This window comes from Micromesistius poutassou (genome assembly GCF_964030765.1).
Source record: "Micromesistius poutassou genome assembly, chromosome: 16".
In the NCBI taxonomy this organism is placed as follows: domain Eukaryota; kingdom Metazoa; phylum Chordata; class Actinopteri; order Gadiformes; family Gadidae; genus Micromesistius; species Micromesistius poutassou.
This window is the reverse complement of record NC_140286.1, coordinates 14994640-15008426: the sequence shown is the minus strand read 5'-3', so window position 1 is coordinate 15008426 and position 13787 is coordinate 14994640. Positions and strand designations below refer to the sequence as shown.

The window sequence follows — 13787 nt, the reverse complement described above, 5'->3', positions numbered from 1 at the left end:
TATGGACCCGAAGTGAACTGACAGCTGTCTACTTAAAACATGCCAATGCCATCTGATTTTGTTGTTGCTGGTGACGTAAAGAGGTCAGCCGGTGGCTCTATTACCACTAGTTGAAATGGTTACAGCGCCACCTATCATACCGGGACACGCTTCGGCCAATGAATCGGTTTTCTCACCGGCATGTATTACTGGACAATTGCAGTTGTCCAATTGCAAAGCATAGTCGAACTATGGCTTTAATCGGATTAAGCTGTGCATGTTAACTTACTGACTGTTGTCGCTGCAGGCTGAACAGAAGAACAAACAGAGCAAGTTAAGATAAGGTGTATGCCTAAGACTGCCTGTCACTTATAAAGGTTACATTTACACTCAGACGGTTTAAACCAAAGCTACTTGGAGGTTCAGAACAATAAAATAATGTTTTACACCTTTAGGTAAGTGCTACATGAGCAAGTTTTCAACAACAACTGGACATTGTGCAGAGGCTTCACTCTAATCTGTCTCCACCTTTCATCAAGAGTAGGCCAGGTACTATAGATTGTGAGGTAAAAGATATTGCGCAACGCCTGCAACCCATCAGCAATAGTAACCACAGCAACAAAATTGTTACAGGTGTAAACGAAACAACCTTGTATGGAAAAAGCCCATGTTTCTTATTAGGCAACTCCCCGGCTCTGCGCTGTCATTCTAACTCTCCCTTTGTTTGATCTCAAATTAGACCAGCAGTCGTCTAGAGGCAAGACGACCAGCAGTCGTCTTATCTGATTGGCCTATTGGGGATTTCCTTGCATTGTTTCTTGTGAAAAATAGGTCCCTTTTTTCTGGTGGCCTTCTTGACTACCCCTCCCCCCTAATTCCCCCTCCCCACTCACACACGCATTAAGAGCATGTTAAACAAGGCGGCCGTGCAAATACCCTTTGAAGCCTACTTCTAGGAGCTCTGACCTCCATCTTACCCATGACTCATGTGGAAGGTATAGCCTGCCGAGGCAGGAGATGTGTGTATGAGACGAGGTGTATCCTCCTCGGTGAGGCAGTGTAGGTAGGAAGAGAGGTGGGGTTAATGCAACTCAAGGAACCAAGCATACCTGTTCAATTGCCCCACTGACACTCACCTTATGGTTTCTGGCTCTGTTTCGCAGTTGTCACATCACTAGATTTTATTTTATTTGTACTAGGCAACGTTGAACAGATTCAGCACCCCACAGTGCACGGGTCTGTGGGTGTATGGGCAGTGCTTTAAACAGTTAAAGCCATCTATTCTCTGTATTCTGTATGACGACTGGAGTCAATCTTGACAGCAGAAATTACAATTATACCTGAAGCATGTCCCTAAAGCTAGCTCCATTAAACAGAAGTACATCAAGAAACGGCAGGGTTTCCCGCAGAACATTTGTTAGTTAAGGCGGTGGGGTTTGCCATCAGACTGTGGGAGTGCACTATTTTACCGGTGGACCATTTATGCTTATTTTCATGCAGGCTGTCAGACTGTTGCCCTGCAGCCTGATCTATATACACACACTCTATACACACATACATTTTTGTATAATTTTACAATTAAAATAAATAACATTTATTATTATTATTATTATTATTATTATTATTATTATTATTATATTTTTCGGCGGTCGCCATTAGCTCTTAGGCAGACGCCATTAGCTCTAAAGTGCTGTGGGAAACCTGAACAGTGTTGTTTATTTCCACTTGCTAGTCCTCTGGCCTGCCCCTAGTCTGCCGTTCAGGTTTGAGGACAAAGATGGTCATCATGATCTGTGCAATGTGTACAGAAGCCATGCGTTGGCCGCCACTCATCCTTAATGCGTTAGAAGCATACACACATCCATAACCTGCTCTGGCATATTTAACAACATCTCGAGTAAAACCCAGGCATGTTGCGGGTTAAATAAATCAAACCAACGGTCCCCTGGCTTCAAACAAAGAGTTTATCAACACATGTCTGTTGGTGTTCGTGAACTGTATTTCAGTGTAGGCCAGCCCACCTCTCCTTCTTATACCAGGCAGCTGTCCCTGGTCTCTCAACCGCCACACCATATACCCGCTGCTTTCCCAAGAACTGCCCTTTGCATGGCCTGGTGGCATTATGATTTCAAACAGTGGTTCATTTACATGCAGTTCGCTGCCCAGAGTGAGATTAGGTGCCATTCTAGGCTGTTGTGACCTCACACAGCGACCAGCTAAGAGGGATTTGGCTGTCCCTCAGACGGTTTATGTGTGTATGTGTGTGCGCGCATGTTTAGCTTTCACTGTCTGTCTAGCTTAGTTTAGTGTGTGTGTGTGTGTGTGTGTGTGTGTGTGTGTGTGTGTGTGTGTGTGTGTGTGTGTGTGTGTGTGTGTGTGTGTGTGTGTGAAAGAAAGGGCCAGTGTGAGTGAGAGAGAGAGAGAGACACACACATACACAGGGTAACACAGAGTGACTTTGAATGTATGGCTCTGGTCTGTGTCTCTTTGGCTGGGGCGTGTGCCAGCAGTGGGGCCTTGACTAGTGGTTGGCTTTAAGGATACCACTGCAGCAGTAAACAGGAGGAACACTCGGAGGACTCGACAGGACCGCAGCCTGTGTTGTTAGATGGCACATAAGGGACCCTAGTCTGTCTGTGGAGCATGCGTGAGCTGGTCCACTCAGCCGACACCATGGCCGAGATGGAGCAGTCAGACGGGGACGATGTCCTGGTAAGATGCCGTGTCGCCCCTTGAAGCTGGATTGATTAGAAGCAGGAGAGTGGGAGACGGAGAGAAATCAATGACTCAGGATGTTTTTTTTATGGCCTCTGGAGGCTTATGTCACCTGTGTATTAATTAAAAATATGGAGCTCCAGTTTGGCACCAGTGTTTGTCTTGGCTTTTGCCTGCCAGGCAAGCCATTCGCATTAATTGAAATAATTGATTTGAGATGATTTAGCAAACGAGGTACATCACATCCACTTTTCTGAATTGATGGAGAGTTCCCATCTGGACTTCTTTAAAGGAGGTTATGGGTTCAGAATATGAGGATTTCTACAGCCACCCGAGCCATGGTTCTACATGGACGCGCTGTGTGGTTTCAGTGTAGCTCTTATCAGGAGCGCCGTCTGGTGGAGCGTAGCCTTGTGAAAGGGTCCCTGTGCTGGAGCTGTTAATGTGTGTGGGAATGTGAAGGGTGAATGTGTAAAGTACAGCGTGCACCCGGCTACTGCTGCGACAACGGGAGGAGAGGTTTTGAATAGGGTTATTTGAATGGGAGAATTGTCTATGTAAAATGGAGACTTCCTTTTAAGTACTGGTACGATTCATCATTTTGTTATAAATGTTATTTTAGTATATATAAAAGTGTTTGACAGTGTGCAAAATTAATTCCATCTCTAAAACAGTAAACGGAACAAATTGTTAGATTTAAGTCAAATTCATTGACATATTCAAATCCATGGAAAACAGGTGAACATTTTCAATATACAGATACAAAAAGACTGAGCATACACGCACAACATGTGTGTGTATGGGGTGTAACATTTACGTGTGACTGAAGGCTAGTATTTTCATTGATTTGCCGGTGGTCGGTATTGAGTTTGTCAAAGCTTGACTTATTGTACAGATCTTGGAACACCAACTTGCTGATCAATTCTTTGCGGCCCTCATTAGCATTGTTGCCGTCTGGGCCGGCGGCGTTTAATCTCACATCCTGCCTGCAGCACCTCACCTGTCACCTTTTAAACCCAGACCTGTTTGTGATGTAACCTCCTAAGCCCTTGTTAGTTCCGATTCACAGATACAGGTTATAAGGGCTAGGCTTGTTGAAGTCCAGGATCCTCCATTCATCAAACCTATCCACTTCCACTTTGAAGTGTTTTTGGATCTCTTTTGGTATAACGACCTGATCCGCACTTGGTGACCTCATTGGTAATTATTGACTCATTATTGCGGAAACCTCAAAGTTGGATTTCGGTGGTTGTCTAGGAGTAGTTGTTGAGGCAGGATAGCGTGGTAGCTAGGATGGTCGAGTCCCGGGCGAAAAGGTTCCTGGTTTAAACCCTTAGTTCCACAGCCTGCCTGGAGGCATTCTTTAGCAAGATGCCCAAAGCCCCACCTGCCCCTGAATCCTTGTATCGGAGTTCAATATCAATCCCTTTGCTAAATGAAATAATAAATAAAATTGTAGTTCCAGCGCCTGCTTTTATGGCTGACCAAAATAATGTCTAAGGCCCTGTCCACACGGCTACGATTTTTCTGTAAAAAGTCTTGCACCGTCCAGAAGGACACAGAGTTTTTGGTGTCTGCAAACGCACTCTTTTGAAACCAGGTCCCAGGGTTTTAGGATTCATGAGAACCCAAGATACACAAATCACCCCCCCTATCAGGTGGGCAACGTTAGATTTCCATCAAATTTGTTTAATTAGATTTGTGTTATTTTTGTAGCTTTAAATATAGCCCCTTGGTAAATATAATTAATTACTGATCTAATCTCAATCTACAAGCCGAAGAACAACAACTGCTGTTCTTCTTCAGTTTCGGTTCTTGGTTTCTTCTTCTTCGACTGTATGTTTGTATACAGTGCGCAGGCTTGATGCACATGCTCCGCCTCCTCTTCTTCTTTTTTTGGTAGCATTCTGTAGCAGAAACGGCGCCACATATAGGCCTGGAATATGTACTACTACGTTTCTACAGCTAGATCGTCTTTGCAATGAGTCCATCATTATGGAGAAATTGGTAGACATTGCCTTAGTAATCAATAAATATGGCATCCTCAACAGGGCATACTGTTGAGGATAGTCTAATTCCGGTGAAAATTTAACCCAGGGTCTTTTTCGGCATGAAAACACATAAAATAACCCCTCCAGACACTTTTTTCGTTGATAATCGAGTTTAGCGCTTGCCCGGAGTAACGAGAGGGGTCTGTTGGCTTCCATATTATTGGCTAGGGGCAGTGCGAACACTTCCAAATTGCATTTTTTAACTACTAATATTGCTGAAAATAGCACCAAACCTCTGCAGTAGCATGACTAGAGTCCCTAAACATAAAGCCATAATAATAATAATAATAATAATAATAAAGCATCAACAACTTAGTTAGCGTACCAGGAGTTTATTAAAAAAGACTAAACTTACTGCGCGCTCACAAGTAAATGGCTACCGTAAATAATATATTAGAGGTACATCTCTTGATACTTGGCTGTTTGTGACAATATCTAGAGAGTGTTGGCACCTCTTTTATATTATTTTCGGTAGCCATTTACGTGGGAGCGAGTATGGAAACATGGACCTACCGATAAGGCACAGACTTGTAAAACAGTTTTTTTTAATAAACTCCCGGTACGCTAACTAAGTTGTTGATGCTTCGTTTTATGTGCTGGGACTCTAGTCATGCTACTGCAGAGGTTTGGTGTTATTTAGAGAAATATTAGTTGAGAAATAAAATGCCTATTTGGAAGTGTTCGCACTGCCCATAGTCAATAATATGGAAGCCAACAGACCCCTCTCGTTGCTTTAAATCGAGCACCTTGATTTGGTGTGATCTAGGGCTGATATGATACAGCACCAATACAGAAAATGAATACACAATAATTGGGAGAATCCATACTTTAAATGACTCAAATTTGAGGTGTATTGCTTTAGAAAAGCAAACATTCCGTTTATTTTCTTCTTGCCAGACCAGATAGTGGGAGCATACAATGATTCTGTGTCACAACTTGGTGTTTGTTTTGAATTTGATTTCAATTTGCTTCAAAGAGGCTGTATGTCTGAGATTTTGGTGACTAAAAGATAAAGACCATCCAAACACAATTTTAAAAACCATAAAGTTACCAGGGCAATACTCGCTCAATCTAATAATCTCTTGGTAACAATTCATGTTTGAAACGGGGCAGTAGAAAGAAGGAAATTACAGTTTATTATTGTACAACAAGATTATCATGAGATCGCTCTCATGGCAACGGGAAGCGGAGTGTAGTGTGCTAGAAAGTTGTACAAAAAATAGTCCCAGTATTTACTGAGGTGGATTCTCATACTGAAATCCACTCAGACTCAAGAGGTCCTTTTAAAATGCCGTCGGCAGGAGCCATGTTTGTTTTTAATTACTTGCCTCTCTCTTTCCTCTCCTTATTCATGCCATCCTCCCCTTCTGCCCTCCTCCTCCGACATTCTTCTTCCTCCTCCTCATTCTCCTCCTCTTCACCTGGGTGTCCAGGGGGATGCCAGGGGCCATCTGGTGTCGGAACAGCTGGGACTGGGCCAGAACCTGGATCTGTCGGACACCATGGTCCAGCAGAAACTGGACGAGATCAAGGACCAGATCCGCCGGGAGATCCGCAAAGAGCTCAAGATCAAGGAGGGAGCAGAGAACCTGCGCAAGGTACCCAACGAGACGTAGACTCAGTCTAGTGGACCCATGTAACGAGACGTAGACTCAGTCTAGTGGACCCATGTAACGAGACGTAGACTCAGTCTAGTGGACCCATGTAAGGAGACGTAGACTCAGTCTAGTGGACCCATGTAACGAGACGTAGACTCAGTCTAGTGGACCCATGTAACGAGACGTAGACTCAGTCTAGTGGACCCATGTAAGGAGACGTAGACTCAGTCTAGTGGACCCATGTAACGAGACGTAGACTCTTTAGATTCTCATTAGTCGTCATTGGTTCCTTATGTTACGTAACCATTTTTAAAGATACTTACCTAAATGATCTCAACGTGAGGTTGAAATCATTATAATTTGAAATGCATACCATTGTTCATCCAAACTTCACCATGTTTAAATTGTACATGAACTTGGAAATGCAGAATCACAAATTAATTTCCACCCCCAAGCTAGCGTCTAGAACCAAGATGGATCCAAGATAGCCCCTAAGTGAATAAGGCCCATATTCTTACCTCGTGGTGGAGGATTATTGTGTTAAATAACAATGTTCATGATCATGCATTGCATCACCCTGCACTACTACAAGGCTCCGCTCTATTCTCATTACACATTAACACTTTTCTCCTGTCGTGCTTCAAGGTGACCACGGACAAGAAGAGCCTGGCCTACGTGGACAACATGCTGAAGAAGTCCAACAAGAAGGTGGAAGAGCTGCACCAGGAGCTGCAGGAGCTCAACGCCCACATAGTGGTCAAAGACCCAGAGGAGCTGCTCGGTGACTATGCATAGAAAACACTTGGTCATGGTTGCAATTTAGTAATTGGTAAACTATTAATAGTGAGATAAGCTTTGGGACAGATAAGCTATGGTAATGCTTAATCACTTTACACTGTGCTGCTGATAATCTCTTTCCGTGGGAGCGGGCCACCGCTAGGTAGTGCTTTTATTAATTTTGAGTGTGTTGTTTCTTCCAGAGCGCACAGATATTACAGTTGTTTTTTTATATTTGGAAATACAATACAACGTGCGCATTAGGTGGCATGTCATAACTTCAGTCGAACCGAGGACAGAAGAATAGTTAATGAGCATGTGTTGCCACCAGAAGACACACACATACATGCACACACACACCAGGTCCTTCAATCTTTGAAAGTGACACGCCTTGCAGCCGACATAGTTGCATTCCACGTTTCACAGGTGGTTACAAACACACACACGCACTGATAGAATGTGCTGATTTTGTAGTGGTTGAAAAAGATCTTCAACAAGGTTGTATGTTTGTGTGTCTGTGTTGTTCCTGTTGTGAAGGTCATGTTCATCTATGGTCAACAGCAGTGTTGAGTAGAACCATGTTTAGCGTGACTACGTGACCTCTTGTAGGGAGAAAGGGCTTTTGTTCAGTGACTGGTTGTCAGGAGAATGCACTGGAGGTTGGGAGACTACAGCGATAGACCTTATCCAAAGTCAACACATTACTTCTGTTTTAAACCTGGAGCATTCATACTAGAAACACAGGTTCTTGGCTCTAGGATAGGTTAGATAGATAGGTCTGATAGTTATTTAAATGGCTCCTGGTTTAACCCCCCCATGTCTGCGTTCTACCTGTACTCACGGTTGAGCAAGACATGTAACCCTTACCTGCTCTGTAACAACATGTGAGTCACCTGTGAGGAGGCACTGAGTCACTTTGGATGAAAGTCACAAAAGGACAACATATTCATTGTTTGGATGGATCTTGGTGCTCTTCTTGAGCTCCACATGCAGTGTTTAAGTCTATTTTTATTCTGGCTGGGGGTTCTGTTCTGCTTATTGTCAGTCCTCCTCGCCCCACGCCACACATGGTCTGAGCTGCATTCAAACGGTGTGTCTGTTGGTGGAAGCCCTGTAAGTGTGCACTCACCAATCAGGTTTCCCCGCTTCCCTCTGTTGTGACCTCATCTACAACAGCAGATGCTTGGGACCCCGGCGCTAAAGTCATCGCCGCTCTCTGTCCAAGTTCAGCCCTGCTTTTCCTGAGGTCATCATAAACACGTTCAAGTGATTTGTAATGACAACAAATCTTTTCCCTTGGTCAGCCATTGTTATATGGCGGTCATTGTCAAAAGGTTTTTTCCTTCTTTCCAGCGACCCTCCATTGGATTCAGTTTTGGCTGAAAAAAAGAATGGGGGGGGGGGGGGGGGGGTTCCTTTGTTGGCTGTCTTTGAGCTGTTCAGTCTAGTGACACGCTATGGGTGCTAATGTATACAAAGGGCTCTGAGAGGAGTGGAGGGGATGACTCCTCCATTACCTCCACCAACCACACCACCGCCTGCTACCTAGTCCGGGAGTGAGTCCTGGCTGGCTTGCTGTCTGGTTGTGTGCATACACGTGTGTGCAATGTGCCTTCAACACACCTGTTATTCACACTTATTACACGGCTCTTCTCAATGCTGTGGAACGCTCCGTTCACTTGCATGGGCCTTCCCCACTTCCGGTGGTCAATTATTTTTCGATAATGACCGTTGCTAAGCATATAATGACTGCTGTCAAGGAACATCATTCATATCACTCCGCAAGTAGTCCGGTAACTTATCAACCCCAGCGTATTCGGTTGTTAAGCAACGTCAGCGTCTTTGGCATACTATTTCTCTGCTGATCAACACTACGAATGCTGGTAACAAATACATTTTTAGAAAGACACACCGTGTGAAGTTATTTTTTCGTTTTAGCAAGTAGCCGTGTAATAAGCGGGATAATGTATAGAATGTCGCCGTTCATTATCGAAAATAAGCCCCTTCAGGGCGAAGCAAGACACCTCCGCATCGCGTCGGCTTCCGGTTTGCCCTGTCTGGGCTTATTTTCCTGATAATGACCGACTGTCAGGGACGGTTGACTGCAGCCAAATGAGCAAATATGCAATTAAATGAAGTATGCTTACAACTGGACATGGGTGAGGTTGAGAGTATACCTGACACTTTAAAAGGTTTCTCCTACAGAAGCTCTGGTGGCTTTCATGTGAGTCATCACGCAACAGTCAAACATCCTAGCGGGTTTTTCTAGTTGTGTGTGTGTGTGTGTGTGTGTGTGTGTGTGTGTGTGTGTGTGTGTGTGTGTGTGTGTGTGTGTGTGTGTGTGTGTGTGTGTGTGTGTGTGTGTGTGTGTGTGTGTGTGTGTGTGTCCATCAACAGAAACTACAGCCTGGATTGTCTGACTCTCTTTGTCTCATGCTCCTTCTCTTCTTATTGGGGCTTAGGTTAGATGAATCACTGGGCCTGAATCACTCTTGTTATTTATTTGTTCCCTCTATCTCCTGCTGTCATTGTAAAATATCATTAAGGATCTGTTGCAATGATTCCGTCAGAGACTGAATGATTCACAGAGGCACACTTTCACAGGCTGTGGTGTTTGTGGTTTCTAGACCGAGAGCCGGTCCCCCATCTTCAAATAACTACTGCTTGGAAGGTTCCTTATTTGATTTCTTTCCTATTCCCTTTTGATTTATTTAAACCTGGATCAATATTAACAGGACATGTGGGCTAATATACTTTCAACGTCTGCGTGTGTTACTTGCGCAGCAGACATGGCTTTTGCACGAAATGTGCTTTTGTTTTGACCCAATGGATTTTACTTTGAGATGAAACCAACACCGCAAGGTGATGAGCCGTAGTGAGAGAGAAAATGTTACAAATGGGTTTGAGCAGAAACCGGGGGATGTAGGGCAAAGACAAAGCTACATATTGTGCAGGTTCAACCTTGTAAGAGAATCGTACAATATCCTCCCACGGAGCCAATCTGAAAAGTCCAGCAGCTGTAGTACAACGATGGTAAGACAGCCTTTGGCTGGTTCTGTTGGTCAGGTTCTGTTGGCTACATGTGGCTCAGGAGGTAGAGCAGGTTGGCTGGTTAGCGGAAGGTTGCTAGTTCGAACCCCGGCTCCTCCTAGCTCAGTGTCAAGGTATCCCTGAGGAAGACACCTCACCCCTAACTGCTCTTAACGAGCTGGCTGTCGGCTTGCATGGTTGACACCGCCACTGGTTAGACAAGCGCTATAGAAATGCAGTCCATTTACCTGTTGCGGTTGTATAATGCGATGCGTTGCCGACAGAACCTGTGGGGAATACTAAGTTTGAATCCAGAGCGTTCTGGTTTGTGTGGGATCCCTCATCAGAGAGAGGCCTCTCAAAGGCGGTTAAAAACAAAACTTGTACTACAGGTCTGGAGAAGTCAGTCAGGTTTTCCCTTAGCCCACCGTTTGTGTGTGAAATCTCTGCTTGCACCCGCGATCCTACAGTAAGCTCGAGGGGGAAGAGATGTTTGCTGGGAATCTTTCGAGTCCAGGCATGAAAAAAAGAAAACGGCGATGAGCTCACCTCAGAGAGCCGTAGTCCAGCTGAGCTCTTACAAGATTGATTGTGTGTGTGTGTGTGTGTGTGTGTGTGTGTGTGTGTGTGTGTGTGTGTGTGTGTGTGTGTGTGTGTGTGTGTGTGTGTGTGTGTGTGTGTGTGTGTGTGTGTGTGTGTGTGTGTGTGTGTGTGTGGCCTCTATTAGATTAGACGGATGGAGTGGAGCCCTGCATCAATTGATCCAATGAAAACCCTTTCGGGAAGAGAGAGTGTGGGGTGTAGGAGGGCGGGGGGGTGTTGATCGATAACAGCCATAACAACAATAGATCAGCCTCGTTTGCATGAACGTCAATAATGTCATCGCTGTACGCCGGCAAGTTTACACTTGTCTCTGTCAGAGAAGACTCCTGTGTGTTCTCCTTCTGATCTATAGTCTTTATAGATTTATATCTGCTGTTCTGAGGAGCTGCGGGCGGGATTTACAGCATCCATAGACCTGTGTCAATTTACCTCTGTATCTGCATGTCATCATGGTCTGACGGTACACAGAACATGGATCTGAAGTCCTCAAAGCTCTACTATTCTATGATCAATGGCCACCACGGTGTTGTCTTCTTGGTGCTGTTCGTTTTCAACATTAAGTAGAAAGTTCACAGTCCTGTGATTTGTTATATTTTCATAAATATAATGCTACATTTTTGTGTGTTCTATTTGTTATACTTTTCTAACTTGAACATAAAACGTTGGACCATGAACCTAAAACACGAAAATATATTCTGAGTAAAACAGTTTCTCTTGTTTTCTAATTCGTCTGTTCTGTCATATGTTGTGTTTTTTATCCCAGAATGCCCTCTGACGCCAGACACGCCCAACAGCGAGGCTAGGATGTTCACCAGCAGTAGTCGCCTCGCTGCCCTGAAGAAGCAGAACGACATCGAGCTGAAGGTCAAACAGGGGGCGGAGAACATGATCCAGATGTACTCCAACGTCTCCTCCAAGGTAACGCCGCGATTCCACCGGAGTCCAGGGGACCTTAAATACAGATTTAAATCAAAGGTGAACTTGTATATAATCTGACATATGAGTAAAGGCAGCTATGCAGTCCTGCTGTGCACAGTGGGCCTTATTCACCTAGCGGCGGTCTCTGTCCCATCTCGGTTCTGAACGCTAGATGGGTGCAGGAACTGAATGTGGAATGAGGTCCCTGACACGGCGGTGTCGACTCTGAGGGGATCCTCGGTCACCGCAATTGACTTTATGGAAAGTTCAGGAAAGTAGGGTGAAAAGTTGAACCCTATCATGAAAAAAGAGGTCATCCTGGCTCCTGCAGTAAGTGCACTGATTCAAGCTTGTTTCATGGCTACTCCTTCACAGAAAATGAATAGAATTGTTTGCTAGTATGGCCTACCCTGGAGTAAAGCCCTGTCTTATCGCCCGGGTCTCCAGCCTTGACTAACGCAGCGTGGAGAGCCAATTAAAAGTAGAATCACAACAACAAGGGCTTTGTCCACGCATCAAAGTGACCAACAGCGGGGGCATCTTGTACCAGAGGTCTTCAGAAATAGATCTGTAGCCCTGGGAGATGGAGCACGTCATACTACTGCACTACTACTGTACTACTACTGTACTACTACTGCACTAGGCCTTCTAGTGCTACTGGGACAAGAGGACCCAGCAGCAGGGCGGGGATAGTCGAGTGGTTAGTCGGGGGTTGACTCCAGCTGAAAAGGCTCTTGAGTATTCTTGAGTCTAGATGAATGTCTGCTGAATATCAATAGTCAGAGTAGCAACAGAGCCACTTTCTCCTTTTTTATCTCTCGGCCCCAACTGTCCACGTGCAAACTGTTGTTTACCCTTGTCTGTCGTGTGTGATCGCCTATGTTGTGATTATTCACGGCCACATTTCTCCTTTTTATTTCCCCCCAGTTTGACTGTCGGGAAGTAGAAGGTACTGACACATACACAGTTGTATGCTAATCTGTCGTCTGGTGCCTCTGATGACAGAGCAAGCACAGCTATACTTTGGCCCTGAGGTGTCCTGTAAGTCACCTGCAGTAATAACAGCTATGGAGGGCCCTACCGAGCAACGAGGTCTGGCCTTGGCGTCGGCGTTAAATCACACCGGTGTGTCGTAGTAGGGTTGTGTTGGAGGACATTAGACCAGGCGGCATCAGAGCCCGCTTTGTCATCCAACGTGGCTCTGTGTTGTTGCATTTAAACAGGAAGAAACATTGAGTGGACATCTGTTGGTGTTCCTCACATTCAGAGAGCTCGTCGTCGGGAAAGTAACCGAGGAAGAGGGACCTGCAAGTCTTAAGACCCTCATTGGACTTGACAAATTCCGATTGCTTAAGGGAACCGTTAACTATATTCATGAACCACAGCAATGGTCAATCACCAACGTCAGAGGGCAGGAGGCTTCTCTGTTCCAACCATGTTGTCCACAGTATACATAGTAGGCATCCTGGAGCAGAAGACCTTAACACTGTACCTGCTCCATGGTGACTTGTGACTTAGTTGCGAAAACGCATCGAGCTGTAGAAACGCTGTAGTACATATTCAAGGCGACCGTGTGGCTCTGGTTCTCCACAAAAAAAGTGGAGCGCATCAAACCTGCACGCATCATTCCCATGCGCGCTGTATATAAACTTACAGTCGAGGAGTAAGCAGTTGTTAAAACTTTTAGATTGCAGAAATACTTTTTAATGTACAGTTAGTAATTAAATTGACCAAGGGGCTGTATTTAAAGCTACAAAAATAATACAAATCAAATAAATTAATTAAAAAATCAACGCAACTCTAACATCCGCAGCTGGTGGCGATGACGTCATCGTTTGCGTTTCAGGCATCCACACGAATTCTAACACGAAACCGCAGAGGTCCGTTTTTATCTAAATCCACCCTCGGAGGTGGTTTCATAAAAGTGTGTTTTCGGGCACCGGATCCACCGGCTCCGTCTGGACGGTCGGCCCAAACGCAGACTTATGCGGTTTCACCAAAAATATCGGCTCTGTGTGGACGGGGCCTTAGTGTGTCTGCTATTCAACTCCCTGCCGGTCACTGTGGATACAAGTGTCTGCTATATGGTGGTAGTAAAAAATACTAACATAACATG

General features: G+C 44.9%; 1 protein-coding gene across 1 annotated transcript in view; it reads left to right on the top strand.

The window, feature by feature from the left end:
* The window catches only part of pkn2a (protein kinase N2a), a 34321-nt gene that overhangs the window by 4098 nt on the left and 16436 nt on the right, over positions 1-13787 (top strand). The window contains exons 2-4 of the mRNA XM_084480912.1: positions 6179-6343; positions 6989-7124; positions 11517-11671. Coding sequence (XP_084337038.1) covers positions 6179-6343; positions 6989-7124; positions 11517-11671 — 456 coding nt within the window. The remainder of the gene's footprint in view (positions 1-6178; positions 6344-6988; positions 7125-11516; positions 11672-13787) is intronic.